The sequence below is a fragment of the Eptatretus burgeri genome, chromosome 14, assembly GCF_056783735.1.
Source record: "Eptatretus burgeri isolate ZD-2024b chromosome 14, Ebu_testis_v1, whole genome shotgun sequence".
Classification (NCBI taxonomy): Eukaryota; Metazoa; Chordata; class Myxini; order Myxiniformes; family Myxinidae; genus Eptatretus; species Eptatretus burgeri.
The window spans coordinates 69,471,443-69,488,773 of NC_140974.1; the positions used below are offsets into that span (position 1 = coordinate 69,471,443).

The 17,331-nt window shown below is 45.3% G+C and overlaps 1 protein-coding gene across 5 annotated transcripts in view; it reads left to right on the forward strand.

The window, feature by feature from the left end:
- Window positions 1–3,677: 3,677 nt before the first annotated feature.
- Window positions 3,678–17,331, forward strand: part of MPV17 (mitochondrial inner membrane protein MPV17) — a 55,333-nt gene continuing 41,679 nt past the window's right edge. Inside the window, exons 1-3 of one of the 5 annotated variants that reach the window (XM_085855426.1) lie at window positions 3,678–3,790; window positions 13,181–13,306; window positions 15,718–15,833. In XM_085855426.1, coding sequence (XP_085711552.1) covers window positions 13,234–13,306; window positions 15,718–15,833 — 189 coding nt within the window. In that variant the 5' untranslated portion in view covers window positions 3,678–3,790; window positions 13,181–13,233. Of the gene's footprint in view, window positions 3,791–4,044; window positions 4,100–13,180; window positions 13,307–15,717; window positions 15,834–17,331 lie in introns of those variants that run through there. The other 4 variants (XM_085855424.1, XM_085855428.1, XM_085855429.1 and 1 more) reach the window with 4 other exon arrangements.

The following is a 17,331-nucleotide window of genomic DNA, read 5'->3' on the forward strand; positions in this document are numbered from 1 at the left end:
TTGTCTGTCTTCAGTTCTAAAAAATACATTCGTGTTTGGCCAATATCGGCTACGTTTCGGGAATCGGGCGATTGAGGGTCAGTGTGATTCCTGACTACAGTACGTACTGTATACAACCCAGAGACCTTGAGTAGCTTTGACCATTGTTTTGGGGGAATTCCAATAAACAAACAAAAAAAAAAACAACGTTGCATTTTGGATGTTTTAAGGAGATGTGCAAAAACAGTCTTTATAAACTGCTGCCAATCGTCATGTGAAGGGTGGAAAAAATTGGCTCTGTAATTTAGAAAACACGTTAATATAGCAAACAACTCGGAAATTGGGTGTTATCAAATATATTTTACTTTGAAACTCACAAAGAGAAACCATATAACCTTTCTAAATCACACCAAGTCATATAAAATAACAAATCCACCCACATGTACCTTATAGCAATTGCTGCCTGTACATCCGGATTGGGACACCAACTGCACCACTATCGACTGTGGGACTCAGCAAGTGGCTTAAGCACTCAAGCAAGCACTCCAATTAAATGGCTGATAAGGAACGGGCTGGCTTGGCAAGCGATAACAAGCTGATTGGGAATGGCACGTGCCCGCAAAAAGCTAAACCACCGATTTCTGAACATTTTCAGATTTCACTCCAGATTTCAACACTTATTTAGTCCAGACGATATCAGATCCTCAAAACCGAAATAATATTTCGATGATGTACTTTAATTCGTCCATGAGGGTAGATCGTGGAAAATCGAATCATATAATGTATGAAATCGCTCCAAGCTCCTAATTTGAAAACTATCGTACTTACAAAAGCGACGTATACAACGATTCGTAGCCAAGCTGAACAGGCATTCAATGATATCAACGAGGTAAGTGAAAAACAAACATTTACACCGCTTTATCATTAATAAACTGTTGCGGCCTGTTCAAGTCGAGGCATTTTTGAGCAGGCCGAACAAAATGGCGAATGAAGTCCCCAGCGATGTCATCAAGGACACCTTACGACCCCTTTGAGAGCAAGGTGTCCGAAGATGCACCTGATAAAGGATAAATTAAATAAGGATGTTAAATATCTTCTAAATGGGTGTTTTAATTAACTGAAACACCCAATTTTCACACACACACACACACACACACACACACACACACACACACACACACACACACACACACACACACACACACACACACACACACACACACACACGTCATAAAAATAGAACGTGAGGTAAAACGAAATCTAATTTTGAGGCGCCTCCCCACAGACTTTATTACAGAAAAGGGGACAGAATAAATAAAAGAAAAACCCTCCCTTTCTCCTGGCCCTGAGTTGTGTGGCCAGAGATGAGTTTCTGGAGCTTGATGTTTGTCAAACCGCGTCGTCACTGTGGGGGAAAACGTGCCCAAAAATGGCACCAACCTGCTCTCTCAGTGGGAAACGTACAGGAGGCGATTCAGGTGGTGATACTCAACACCGGGGCTCATAAACCACCGTGCAGCTTCTTTCATCGATCACACTTGCCGACGCCGCTCCTCTGCAGAATGGCACCGTCTTCTCCCCTGATGGCACAACACGAGGCTTCGAGGCATGGTCTCACCCGACCAAGCCAACAGTCAATGGCCATCACGCGAGCAACTTCGCCTCGGCACGAACCGAGAATCATGCAGCCTTCTTCACCGTGTCGAGGCAAAGCCAGCCGTAATGCCGTTCTCTTCCTACCGCTGATCCTGCCTCACTCACTTCTGTGCCGCTCCTTCTTCGTGTCCCACCCCGAACCTGACTTTCCTCTCTCTCTCTCTGACGTCACGCCCATTACTCATCCACTCCGGGGGCGTGGTTTGCTCGTGGTCATTTCTGGAGGTGCGGTTTTTGCCTGCTCGTAAATGTCCAGCTCGGTTGTTGTTGTTTTAAGGACGTGATCCCTTTTTATCGCCGGTCTTCAAATACAAAAACACAGGGAAAGGTCACATGGGACAATCACATACTGGGAGAAATTATCCTTAATACTTATCTAATTTAACACAGCACCACCCCAATGTGGTGACAAGTAGCACTTAAGCTCACAGTTTCCCTACTTAATTTACATCGAGATGTCTCCTTCACGTCCACGGACCAAGCAACTCCATACAATCCTAACTTTCCTATGACATTTCTCCATCTACCCCACAAACATAACAATACCGTTCTACTTCTTGGTTCATGAATGGTTAGGAGAGAAGAACCATCTCCGATGACAAATTAATCCGGTAATTTCTGGATCAAGTATCCACCATATGGGAACAAACTGAATGGTACAAATCACTCTGTAGTTAAAATGAAAAGGTATCACCTCAACTACATCTCCACCAAATTTGGAGATTTTCTCACAAAGTGAACGATTTTTACTTTATGTACTCTACAAACTGGACACGGGACACGAGTTTATGAGCTTGTTAGAGGGGGACAGAAAAAGTGTGAACAGGTAATATAACTGGTAACAGGTAACTGGTAACAGGTAACAGGTAACTGAGTTGGTTTTGGAAAACACAGTAAAGGGAGATGAAGCATTTTAAAACGTCATTTGTTGAGATTTGAATGTTATTAAAATTAATTACTTCAGGAAGGAAGGAAGGAAAGTGTGCACACGTGTGTGTATGTGTGCGTGCGTGTGTGTGTGTGTGTGTGTACATGTGTGTGTGTGTGTGTGTGTGTGTGTACATGTGTGTGTGTGTGTACATGTGTGTGTGTGTGTGTACGTGTGTGTGTGTACGTGTGTTTGTGTGTGTGTGTGTACGTGTGTGTGTGTACATGTGTGTGTGTCCCTGTGTGTGCGTGTACGTACGTGTGTGTGTGTACGTGTGTGTGTGTACGTGTGTGTACATGTGCGTGTGTACACATGTGTGTGTACATGTGTGTGTGTGCGCGTACATGTGTGTGCGTACATGTGTGTACACGTGTGTGTGTGTGTACATGTGTGTGTGTGTGTGTGTGTGTGTGTGTGTATACGTGTGTGTGTGTACATGTACGTGTGTGTGTGTGTGTGTGTGTGTACATGTGTGTGCATGTCTGCGTGTTGGTTTCCCTTGACCTACAAAGAGGGCTGTTCACATGAAACATACAAACAGGTTCAGTTTGTTGATGGTCCAGGAGCTGCGCTGCCCACACGCAGACCAGACCATCTTGGGTGGACTCGGATCCACTTTCTGAAACCAGAAAATGAAGATAACAACCAACCACAGCAGTGTCAAGGAACTCATCGATGACCAGACCACTTGGTACGCGCAGTCCAGCCAGCAATTTGTTCAGGGTGCCGGCGATAGCTCGCCTGCTCTTCACGAACAACACCGTGGGATCTTTAACGTCCAACGAATTCCGCCAGACGGGACATGCCGGTTGAACGTCCATTCGATTTGGGGGACAAGTTGGCCGTGTGACGAGGACTAATTCATTCGATTTTGGTGAAGATCCAGATCGGGATACCATAATTTTTGAGGTGATTTTTCACCATTGAGTGATGGGGCCCAAAAACGAGATAAATCACGATATCTCAAAAGCTTGTAGACGAATTCGGACGAAACTTGGTTTATGAGTCGGGTCGGTGACAAGAACAAGCCGATGAGATTTTGCTTCAGGTCCGAATCCAGATCCGTCTAATCGGAGGGATACAAAACAAATTTTTCAGTTTCAGCCTGGCGGAGGAATACATAATACCGAGTGCCATTCTTGTTTATTAATAGGAGTATATGGGATTCGGCCTGTTTCCTGATTCCCATTGTTTTTATATCACTTTGTACGGATTTTCTGAAAGAAGGTATTTCCTTTTGATTTGCAAGGTGTTTACCGTTAATATTTTTTACGGTGGATTTTGTAATAGCGACATATTTATACGTATACAAGGTCCCATGCAACTAAAAATAAGGAATCGAGGTTTTTAGGCGGTGTATTGCACTCGATATTACGTCACAGGGAATCGCGTTATTTTATCACGTTTTGAGTGAATTATGCATCACGTATACGCGGCATCAATAAATGTAAAGGACGGATTAAATGAAAAAAAATAACAAGAAAACACAAGAGCGAAACGGTATTACGTCATTTCCGGAAGCTTTTTTTTACATGGGTATGTAAAATTGACGTGGCAGCGTCCGCCGTCTGCAAATTGTACTGAAATTATTTAATAAACATTTGCATTCTTAATTTATCGCTTGATACGTGTTATGTTGGTTCGAGTGTCTGAGTAGGTTTTTTTTAAAATTTTTACCTTTACAGTTTGTAAAATGCGCCGTAAAGTTGCTTTTTATACCGAGCAGTTTTCTCTGATTAAATAGTCGCGGAAGAAATATTAAATACGTGAAATGTATAAATTATATATATATATATATATATATGTATATAATTAATTGTTTTAAAGCTTGTGTGCCGCACTTGTCGTGGAAGTTCGCTCTTGAAAGCTTGCCATGGTTACCTGAGCTCATGAGGTAAAATACCCATCGATAAGTATGTGTTTCTAGTCAGGGTTCCGTTCCTTCTGTCTAATGGGAATTTCGTGTGTGCGCTATGAGTTATTTTTAGTGAGGTTTTTACAACAACAACTACTACATCCACCACAACAACGCCACCCTCCCTCACTCGACCGGTCGCCATTACCCACGTGTTTTTGGCTGAAGGCGTGGGCGGAGCCTCCATCGCCTCAGATCGAGGCTCCGCCTCAAGGAAGGGCATGGACCGTTTCCTCCAGTCAATGAGCGAAGGGCGAGCATGACACGCACGCGCCAGCCAATCGGGAGGTGACCACGAGTCATCCGCCAACCCCTCGTCCAATCAGGAGGCGAGTGGCGACGAGAAGAGACTCCTCCCACCTCAGAAGGGTGGAGTGGTTGTCACGACCAGGGTTCGTGAGAGAGAGGAGATCGTGGAGATTGCCGAGCGGTCTGTCCTCGTGGCTGAGTGGTTGTCGATGAGGGCTCTACAGACGGTCGTGTCGTGGTTGGAGCGGTCTGCGGTCCTCTGGAGGGCAAGTCTGGTGACCGAGAAGCCAGGGTCATGGGCTGTGCACTTCGGGTCGTGGGTTCGAGTCCCACCGTGGTGGTTCGGGTCGGTGTGACCGCACAAAGTGGGACAGGTACCCCGGCCCGGCCCTACCGAATAGACCCACGGGGTCCAGTTTCTTTTGTGTGTGTGTGTGTGTGTGTGTGTGTGTGTGTGTCTCCGTGGGCCCCGTCTTTAACTAGGATTGTTATGTGCTTTTGCTCATTGTACATTGCCTGCCTTTTATTCGTGATAACTCCACTCTGTGTTCCCCTCCCCGATTATTCTTTGTAAAAGAAACCCCTGTTAAATGTACCAGCTCGTTTTCTGTGCTTTCCTTCATTGGCCTAGCAAGGTGCGTCTTGAGAATTAGTAAGGCCATTCGTGCCGTAGGTTGTTCATTTTGTCCGGCGCGGCTTTGGTAACTTCCGCTCGGTTACGCCGGATCCAAGTCTGTGATAGCGACTCGATTCGGACAAAGTCGGCCGAGGGTGTGGTTTTCCCCAGTAGTTGGACGACGTGGGTATTTAGGTATATTGAAATTAGGCAATTAACCCTACCCCACGCCGTTGAAATATTGGCGACCACGGTCCGCTAAGGGACCAGTGAACTCTCGGACTTATCCGAGAGTCACGACCTAAATTCCGGGTGCTCGGTGGGAGACGACTCTACTGCTCCCCTGAGTGGTCGTTTATCGCCACCGATACCCGTTCCCACAACAATATGTATGGAGAGGCAACAGATGATGGAACCTCCGCTGAACATGATTATGGTAGGTCTAGTCGAGGCAGCACAGAATATAATCGGAAGGAAGAGAAGGTTAAAAAGATTCCTCACTAACACCAGGAGCTTGAAGGATAAAATGGAAGAATGTGAAGTTAAAGTCGATCGCGAATGGTATCTTCTTCTTCTTCGTCCGTTAACAGCACAAGGTTGCGAGGTGGTATCATTGGCTGAAGGTGTGATTGTGCTCAGGATGCGATGCCTTCTGCAGGTTAGGGCAGGAATTTGTAATTTGTTCAGGGTGCCGGCGACAGCTCGCCGACTCTTCACGAAGGACACCGTGCAATATTTAACATCCACTAACTAATCCCGGCAGACAGGACGCCCAGCTTTACATCCACCCGAGGGACGGCACACACGTCGATGAAACACCGGGATGGCAGTTTATAGCTGGGTCAGGATTCGAACCCAGGCTAGACAGCTGAGAGGCGAATGTGGGTACCTCTCGGCCAATGGTTCTTAAACATTGTTTGCTCCCTCACGCCCCTAACAAGCCGATCTCTGACTCAACGCCCCCACCCCCCTGATGTTTCAGGGCCACAAACAGGCACGTGGTGTGAAACTCCGTGAGTCAAGAGAGGAAATGCTTCGCTGAAAATAGGGCCACGAATGCAGATTAACTCCAGTAAACTTTAGTTTAACTCCAGTGAAACTCAAGTACGTGAGTCATTTTCTTGACAGTGTAAATAGTGAGCTGGCTGCAGCAAAGTGTCATCACACTTCTGTTAAAGCCTTCCTCACCGCTCGTTCCCCCTCCCCGAGGGGGAGGTCCATCCAAGAGGCCGACAGTCGTGTGGGGCAAAATAATTGGTTGGAAATCAGATTTAAAAAAAAGAAAAAAAACATGTCCAACCAATGGCAGTAGTGTTGGCAAGTAAATGGAATAAAATTAATGAAGTAAAAGTATTAGCACGTTGGCACTGATGAAAATTACGCCACCAACACCTTAACGCATGCAGTCTTGAGAAAAAGGACATGGGAAGGGTCTTCAACTCTTGCTTTACATTTCCTAGTACGATCTATATTTCTGACAAGCTGGGATTTTTGTCTGAATCTCCATGTTCCCCAATGCTGAGAGCGTGAGCAGCAAATTTAATTGGTCGAGATGACCTAATATTTTGGCTCAGTACTGCTGAACTGGAGGGTATTTGGAAGTGCCAAAAAGTCGATTTGTGTTCTACAGTGTTCAGGTATATAATTCAATTGAAATAAAATAAAGATTTTAAAGGTTGTTGAAAAAATATTTTTCGGAAGTTTACCACCCTTGGTGCAGTGTCTTTTACGCCACCCTTTCTAACAAGCTACATTAGTTATTCGTGCCTGTTGCGTGTGTCCTTTATGACGTTCATGAAAACGGTAAGTTTCCTGTTTGGAATGATTTTCAATTTTGTTTGACTGCCGGGCAGGTAAACAGAATAAAAATAAAATTACCTCACTTATCACACCTGTGGCTGGCTTGAGATCTTCAGATGTTGAGTTTGAGCCTTTGGCAACTGTTGAAATAACATCAGGTGGGTTGACTCAGTCCGTCATCCTTCCGAGGTCAGCAAAATGAATACCAGCTTCCTGGTAACAGGGCACTGCAACAGCGGCACAGCCACGTTTCCAGAAAATGATGCAACCAGCAGCCACAGGGCTCATGAAACGACGACGACGACGACGACCTTACCTAGTCTGTGCACATGGGCACTCAGGATGAGATTCCGTACAATTTGCCAAATTCAGAGTTGAATTACCGCTGAACTGCGGGTTCATGTTCCAATTCATGTTCACCAGTGTTCAAAATATAACATTAAATTTATATTATGTCGTTCCTCAATCGTGGACAGACAGACAGACAGACAGACAGACAGACAGACAGACAGACAGACAGACAGACAGACAGACAGACAGACAGACAGACAGACAGACAGACAGACAGACAGACAGACACAGTGAACCAATTGCTTCTCCCCATTTTTGCGCTGTTTTCTTCGTATTGCAGAATCTCCCATAATGTTGGTATTTTATCGATGCAAACTGCGCTTTTCTCGATTGTTTTTGACTTTGAATCCTTTCGTTCCATTTTTTTTCAAATGTCAGGATGTTCTAATGACTCCGTTGACAAAGTCGCCGGAGTCATGATGCTTTCAGGTTGTCTGTACGTCTGATAGGGATGGTTATGAGGTGTGTGTTGGTCCCCATGGGTCAGGAACTATGAACCAGAATAGCACTAAGTTCCTTGACTTTGCAAGAAGTCATGGACTTAGGGTGGCTGGTTCATGGTTTCAGCGCCCACAAGCTCATCGCTGGACTTGGTATTCCAACGCTGGCAGTGTGGCAAAGGAGATTGACCATGTCCTCATTGACGGTCGTTGGAGGATGATCCAGAACTGCAGGATCTACCGGAGTGCTCAGTTCCTCAATACTGACCACAGGCTTGTTGTGGCAACTCTAAAGCTGCATCTTAAATCCTGGAGAATGGTACCATCCCAGCCTAGGCTGGATGTTGGCAAGCTCAGGGATGAGAGAGTAGCTGAGGAGTTTGCGAACAGGCTGAGTGGACACTTGGGGGGTCTGGGTGCTTTGGGGGGTCCTGAAGAGTTGTGGAGTGCCTTCAAGACCACCGTCCTTGATGTTGCCGGTGGATGTCTTGGAGCTCACTGCAGGGCAAAGAAGAATTTTGTCTCTCGAGGGACACTGGATACCATTGACCAGAGTCACAGGGCCAGGCTGAATGGCAGAGCTGAGCTGTTCAGGGAGCTGAGGCGTAAAACTGTACGTGCACTGAGGGTGGACAAGGAGGCCTATGTGCGAGGAATCTGTGAGGGGGTAGAGCATCACCTGTAGACAGGTGATTCTCGTCCCGCTTACAGGAGAATTCGCGCATTGCATTCATCCAAGCCCATCCCTCGGAGCACTGCAGTTCGAGCAGAGAGTGGTAGGCTCTTGACAGAGGAGTCTGAAATGAAGGCCCGCTGGGCCGGTTACTTTGAGCGGTTGTACCAGGCTGATCCCCCAGCTGTCGAGTTGGACGTCAAGGGTGTTACAAGCCCTGTTGCTGACCCTCAAATCAACTGTGGTCCACCTTCGCTTGTGGAAACGCGGGCTGCGGTGAACCAGTTGAAACGTGGCAAAGCTCCAGGGATCTGTGGCATCCATGCTGAACTTCTCAAGGCTGGTGGAAATGCTGCACTCGTGTCGTTGCATGCAGTTTTGTGCTCTGCCTGGAACACAGGCATCATCCCAACTGACTGGAAGAGGGGCCTTGTTGTCCCTCTCTGGAAAGGGAATGGTGATCGCCAAGACTGCAACAACTACCGAGGGGTGATGCTGCTCTCAGTGCCGGGCAAGGTCTTTGCTCGGATAATTCTTGATAGGGTTCGCCACCATCTGCTTGAGCACCAGCGTCCAGAGCAGTCAGGCTTTACACCAAAGAGGTCAACGATTAACCGTATCCTTGCCCTTCGTGTCCTCACTGAACGCAGACGAGAGTTTCGGCAGGGGCTGCTTGCAGCCTATGTTGATCTCTGTAAAGCGTTCGATTCAGTGAATCGGGATGTCCTCTGGAGGATTCTCGGTCTTCGTGGGGTGCCACCAAAACTGATCGATCTGATGTCTGAACTCTACTCTGGTACTGAGAGTGCTGTGAAGTGTGGTGGTACCATCTCTGACTTATTTCCAGTTGTTACTGGAGTTCGTCAGGGGTGTGTACTGGCCCCCACACTTTTCAGCACTTGTATGGTCTGGATTTTAGGGAGGATGTCAGAGAGATCAAGCTGCGGTGCATCGATTGGGAATGTCAAGATCTCGGACCTTGATTTTGCAGATGATGCAGTCATCTTTGCTGAGACTTTAGACATCCTTTTGGGGGCCCTCGAGGTGCTGAATGAGGAGTCGGAGCCGCTGGGATTACGGGTTTCTTGGGTCAAAACTAAGATCCAGGCTTTCGGTGACATCTTGGATGCTGCTGTCCTGTCTGTGTCTGTTTGTGGTGAGGATGTTGAGGTCGTGGAGAGATTCACTTACCTTGGCAGTGATATTCATGTCTCTGCTGGCTGCGAGTCAGAGGTCAATAGACGTCTGGGTCGGGCCTGGGGAGTCATGGATTCACTGGATCATGGGGTGTGGCGCTGCCGGTACCTGTGCGGGAGGACGAAAGTCCGAGTCTTCACGTCCTTGGTACTTCCAGTCTTGCTCTCTGGATGCGAGACTTGGACTCTGACCAAGGATCTGAGACGGAGACAATTCCTTTGGTACCAGGTCTCTTCGGAGAATCCTTGGCTATCGCTGGTCAGATTTTGTGTCCAACGAGCGGTTGCTGACAGAGACTCGGATGACATTTGTTACCTGCATAGTCCGTGAGCGTCAGTTGCGGCTGTATGGACATGTGGCTCATTTTCCTGACGCTGATCCTGCTCACCAGATTCTCTCAGCGAGGGAGTCTCATGAGTGGGGAGGCCAGTGGGCCGACCATGTGCCTCGCGGTTGCAGCAGTTTGACCATCTCAAGGAGATGGGGATGGGCCTGGCATCTGCCTGGGGGATGGCCAGACGGAGGCCCCTGGAGTACCGGCGGAAAGTGGACGCAGCGACGTGCTGTTCTGGCACATGCTCCCATACCTGACATGTACGTCTGTCTGTCCGTGCTAATTTTCTCTGTTTTCTCTCCAACTGCTTATCTGATTGAGACAAATTATAACATCATTGGTCATGCGGTGTGGCAGCCATGTTGAAAAAAAAAAAAGAATACAAACTTTAGACCTCTATCTCTGAAACTGCCCCATGGACAAAATTTAAACTTGGGGGGTGGGGGGGCCATGTTAAGTACTTAAGGGAAGGAAATACTGTAAGTGTAATTTTTTGATGATGTCATAATTGCATACATCAAATGCTTTAGCCGATCAGTATGAGAATTTTTGAGGGTAATCTCGGGCTAAATTATATGGGGGGAAAATTTTTGATGACGTCATCAGTGATGTGGTTCGGCGGCCATGTTTTTATATTTTTATTTTTTAAACGTAAAAACATTCCAAAATCTTCTCCGAAACGGCCAAACAGATCGAGCTGAAACTTGACAGGGATGATCGCCTATCCAAGAGGAACAAAAAGTTCTCCACCTATGATGTCATAGGTCACATGGTTTGGCAGCCATATTGTATTTATCCTAAAACCTTTAAAAATCGGCTTCTCAAGAACGACTGCGCAGATGGTGGGGAAACTTCACACACATGTTCCTCAAGCCTTGGGGATACCAGGGTGTTCACGAATAATGAAAAGGTCTCGTAGTTTGGCAACCATATTGGATTGAACGAAAATCTTAAAAAAAAACATTCTTTCTCTTGAACCGCTTCATCAAGCCATGTGAAACTTCACAATCATGATCTAATCATGTGGAGTATTTGTTATAAATTCCAACCTGATCAGCCGCATGGTCTGACAGCCAGAATTGTTTAATATTTTGAATCTGGATTCAGGGATTTTTAAATCAAACTTGGAAGGAGTATGTATTATGATGTCATGATGTGGGCAGCGCATGTCTGTCGAAGAGTGCCATTGTAGTTTTTCTTTACCCTGATATACACCATTCCACCAGCAGAAGGAGCCATTGTTATATTGATCACTGATTTTATGCAGTGACACTTTCTTATTGCAGTCAAGTGTGGAATTGAAATCCGAATCTTGCTCTTATTAAGATTGCTGTTCACCACCATCTGTTCACATCATCAGGTGCTCACCACCATCTCAGATCATCCCTAATCCAAAACCGTGATCTTTTCTATCTTTGTTAACCAACCTTCTCCCCTCCCCCCACACCCACCCAAATTTCCTCCTAAACTTCTGGTTTTACCTCCTGAGAGTTTCCTTCTGTATCCACCATGTCGACCCCATGCACCCTCTTCTGCCCCCCCCTTCCTCCCCACACCCATTGTTTATCCAAGTCTGCCTATATATTGGCTTTCAGCTCTGCTGGTGGTGTTTCTCCCTCTCTCTCTTGTTCCGTTGTGTCCTGATACATTCAGTGTACTTGTATTAGCTCTTTCATGAGCCTCGGCTATGTATACAAAAAAAAACAAGAGTGAGAATTGCTTTGTCATATATGTCCCCTACCGATGTGACATTGTCCAAGTCCAAAAAGGGCATAACTGAAAAACTGACGAAACGCCCTGAAACTTGAACTTGTTCTGTAACTTATCATAACAAAGCCACGTACCAAATTTGAGTTGAATATGTTAAAAGATATGGGGGAAATGTCTGGAAAAAAAAAACCACAGGTGGGACAGATGGACGGACGGAGAGCAAACCTATAGTCACCTCTTATGTAACTGGTCGTGGATTAAAAAAGTGGTAACGTACTACGTTTTGTTTCACACAAAAGTAAAACATTGCATCACATGAACATATATTGAAGATAAATACACTAAAGGCCCTGATGAAATTTATGTTTGCTCCAAGATTTAGTACAGGAGAGCCAAATTTGGTACCCACTTACATGCATGGGTTTACTTTGAATGGAGTACCATGCTCACATGCTGAAACACTCGATTACGAGTCTCACCAAACTTTGGTACAGGAAATGTACACCTGCAGGTCCTTCTTTAATCCCATGTTTAAACCTCTGAGTCGGCACTACTATTTCTGCCTTAAGTATGCATTGTATCATCCGATGATGAACGTGAGTATCACATTTAGAACTTTGTGAACGCCTCACATATATAACCGCTCACCTCTCCCATAATTCTGTGGGTGCTGCGTGGCATTTGATAGATCGGTATTCGGCAGATAGGAAAGTCAGGTGCCCCAGATGTTGCAGGGTGTTCCGTGATCCACAAAGCATTATGACAGTATTGGGAAGAGGGTGAGGTTGGGATTGTTGGAGAAGATATGTCAGTATGCCTGGTGTTGGCTTAATGGCTCGAGTGTTGGGCTTGGGATCCTTTGGTCCTGAGTTCAAATCCTGGATTTTGAATTAATACCAGGTGGGGTTGACTCAGCCTGTCATTCTTCCGAGGTTGGCAAAAACGAATGCCAGCTTGCTGGTATCCTGTGTCGGAGTGGTGACCTTTCCAGGATTGTGCCCAATAGCCAAGGAGGCTGCTTAGGCAGCAGCCATGCTCTGCACAGAGTATGGTCCCAATGGATGGATGGATGATGACAGTAAATGGGAGTGTTTTGCTGCTAGTTTCTTCATGATAAGTTCTATACAACCCACTGTGTTTATGAAATGGACAAACATGGACTTACATACATACGAGGTTGTCAAATGCAAAAAGTATTTCCAAACACATTTTTGTTTTCCGAAAGTTGGGAATGCATTTCTTGGCTTCATGATCACTATCGGAGCTGTTATGGATGTTGTTGACGTGAGGGCATTTTGATATCTACCATCGCACGTGGCTTGTTTGCTGCAGGTGACAGCACTTTGACCATCAGACACGGCAAGTAAGAGCGCAGTCCTCATGCGATGGCCCTTTTATGGAAGGGTTACCAAACCCTACTCAAAAAGCACCCCGTGAAGACGCAGGTGTGCTCTGCAGGTACGTTCTCTTTTTTTGAACCCTCAATGTTTTATTTCTCCCACAATTCTGTAAGATCATGTACATGCACGTAATCACAAATATCCTTCCGTACAAGCACCTGACATTTGTGGATTGATGGGCAATCAATTCCTGTGCCGAAAATGCTGCGGAGTCGATGTGTGTCTGCGTCAAAGAGACCGGTAAATCTTTCACCGCTGTCGTCATCGTTGTGCCGCATGCGTTGGGCAGAGGTATTTTGATTTGATGCTTGCTTGTATATCTAGAATGTAAGTATCAGCTGTCTGTTTTGAATTTTTTGGAAATGGGGTCAATGTGCCGTTTTAGTCCTGACACAGTGAAGAGCATGTCTGGGATGAGCTTATTTTTATTAATTTTTTTTCTATGCAAAGTCGAGGTTCTTGGAAGAGCGAGAGCACTGAACAGATTAGGATGCTTCAGAACAAAAGGATCAGCAGAAAGGGGGGGGGGACACACAAACAGCAGGGTTGAAGAACACAATAGAAGGAGACTTGGACACATAAGGGAATTGGGGAAGATTGAGGGGTAGAGGAAGATCCACAGGGTGGACAAGATGGATACAGAAGCAAACTGTGAGGAAGGATAAACTGGAAATGTTGGTGGATTTCCAAGCAGATGGAAGATGACCTAGCACAATTAGCATGGTGAAAATGGCAGAGAGAGAGGGGACGTGCAAGAGCAGCAGAGCAGATTTTTTAGGACATGTGAGCTGATGCCGTCCAGTCCAGTGTCAGAGTCGAGGGTTGAAATAACCTTCTCCACCTTCTCAGGTGCAAAAGACGCAGAGTCTGGGAGCAGTTGGGTGTGACAGGGAAGGGTGGGTCCCGAGAGTGAGTGGTTGGGGATGCAAGATTTGGAAGCAAGCACCGAATTGAGGCATTGAGCCTTCTCATGAGCGGAGTTGGCTGTGCTGCCATTTGATAGAGAGAGTGAACAAGATATACCAAACAAGTGAACAAGTGAACCAAACACCAGAGAAACACCACCAGAGAAGATGTCACCAGGTTTTAGAGGAGGGATACATGTTTGAAAGATCAATCTTGAGGTCGGGCAGATGTTGTTTTCTGGCTCCCCTGAGAGTGGACAAACACTTGTTGCGGACTTTTTGGAATGCACTGAGATTGCCTTCGGCTGGATTTCCTTGAAGAGAAGGTGAGTGGTTTCAGAGCAGCTGCCTCACCACAGGATTCAGTGTATATTGGGTGGGAAGAAGGGTGGGATAATTGAAGATGGGATGGGATGAATCTGTGGAGAGAGAGAGGGAGAGGCAAGCAGGTTTCTGTGGAAACCCAAGCTGAGTTAACTCCAGGGGCAGTAGATATGAGGGACCAGTTATGAATCGAGTTGTCTGCTTACAGTCCTTGCCAATATGCTTGATTGAAATGCCAGACTCACCAGCGTTGAGGCAGTTCTCGAGAATAGCCAGGAACAGCCAGAGAGATGTTGACTTTTACAAGCATATGATCTGATGAACCAATTGGAACATAGGAAGAGCAGAAGACGTTTGCTGGTTTTGAATGCGAACTTGGGCATATCTGTTGGGAAATGTTCAAAGATGTTTCACTTCTTGATCACAGCCGTAGCCTGCAGTTAAAGAACATTTCCCTCCATGCACTGCTCACGTGGACATGCCGATACCCATAAGGTGTATTTTAATATCGTGCTGTAATCTTAAAACAGGTGTGTTTTTATCCAACACTATGTATACTTAAAACGCATCGTGGTGTTGTGCTCATGTTTCATTTGTTGTCGTGAGGATTGACGCCACCACAAAACTGAAGGCGTCACTCACTAGCTTAGTTGTCCAACAAGGCAGGTTCAGGTCGAATGTGAGTGGTATCCACCTGGGACTGCAGGTGCCACGTATCAGGTGTTTTCTAACCTCCTGTGTGCAGATAGTGAGACATTGTGTCGTTTTAATCATGGTTGATTACATCAGCATCGTCATCTTGGTCAAAAAACACACACACACACACACACACACACACACACACACACACACACACACACACACCACACACCACACACCATTGGAAAGGAACTCTTACACTTCTTTAGCAAATAATTGTACAAGATGTTTTTCTCTTCTTCTCGAGTTTTGAATACCATCCATGTTCAGGCTTCACAAAATCAGCATTCACTTTAGAAATCCTGTCGACAAAAAGAAACATTTCAAAACATGTTACAACACCTTGTAGTCAGAAAGGGTGTCTAAACATGCTGCAAATGTTGTTTTTATTATTCCTTATACCAAGTATTTATTATGTAAAAGTTGCAATGCCTTTCAATATGACCTGTGTTAACGTGTGTGTGTGTGTGTGTGTGTGTGTGTGTGTGTGTGTGTGTGTGTGTGTGTGTGTGTGTGTGTGTGTGTGTGTTTTATTCTGCAGCAACACTGATGATGCTGGGAGATGTGATTTCGCAGCAGGTGGTGGAGAATCGTGGTTTCAAACACCATGATTGGCCTCGTTCAGGCAGGATGGCCTTTATTGGCCTTATTTACATTGTAAGTGAACGGTGTTCAGGGTTGGGGGAATGGGGAATGGGGGGTGGGGGGGGGAGTTTGTAGTGGGGTGAGAATGACTGTTGGCAAGAAGAAGATTAGTGTTGAGGGAATTGTCTTATTAGTCCCCAACCAGTTTCACTGGAGGGGACTATGGGTTTGCTCTCCATCTGTCTGTCTGTCCATCCGTCACACCTGTGGTTTTTTTCAGACTTTTTTTCCCCCATACCCTTTAACATATTCAACTGAAACTTGGTAAATTGCTTTATTATAAGTTACAAAACAAGTTCGAGTTTCAGGGCGTTTCGTCAATTTTTCACAGAGTTATGTGCTTATTAAACTTGACATTGTATCGTTCCTTGTGTAACTACCCCATGTGTGAAGCACAAGACAGCGTTAAGCAATTGGTTCACTCAGACAGTCTGTCTACCGACAGTCGATGATCGAGGAACAAGTTAATGTCAATTGAATTTTATATTTTGAACACTGCAGAACACAAATCGGAACTTGAACTTGCGCTTCAGCAGTTTAGCAAATTGTATGGAATCTCGTCCCGATTGCACATGCACACGGAGTACAGTAATTTTTTTTAAAATTCTGTCTCCCTGTCTGGCAGTCGAACAAAATAGAAAATCATTCCAAACAGGAAACTTACTGTTTTTAGGGACGTCATAAAGGACACAAACAACAGGCACAAATAACTAATTTAACGTGTTAAATCAGGTGGCGTAAAAACAGACGCGTCATCAACGGCAGTAAACTTCTGAAAAAAAACAACATTTCTTCAACCTTTAAAACTTTTATTTTTTATTTAAATTGTATGATATCCTGGAGACCTCAAATAGCCTTCTTGCCACTTCCAAAAACTTCCAATTTAGCAGTACTAGGACAAAACATTACGTCATTTTACACCATCTCGATGAATCGAAGTTGCTGCTCACGCTTATCGTTGTGGAATATCGAGATTCAGGCAACATGGAGGCTCGTAGGAAATGTAGATCATGGTCGTTAACGCAAAGCAAGAGTTCAAAAGATCTTTCCCATGTCTTTTTTTTCTCACAAGACTGCATGGGGTAAGGTGTTCTGTGAACTCCAGTTTTAATTCAGTGAATGATGCTCATCAAGAAGCTTGTACACATTAAGTTCAAATATATTTAAGAAAACTCGAGAGTTCATAGAATACGATACCCCGCATAGTGTTCATGTCTATCCTTCAATCTTAATGAAATGATTATTTTAAAGATGGTTGAAAAAATTCTGGAAGTTTCGTGCCATTGAAGCAGTCTTGGACATCACCTTATTATCGACTTTATTGCCTTGCTTTTTGACAAATCATGTGTGTAGAGATCATGCAGAAATGGTGTCTGTGTAGCAAAGGGTATGAACGGGGTCAACAGGGTGTTGAAAGACAAAAGCTTGGTAATTCATTCACGGTATAAACATGTCGAAAAGGAAAGGTTTTTAAAGCAACATAATTGTCATGGTACCGTACTACTGAACA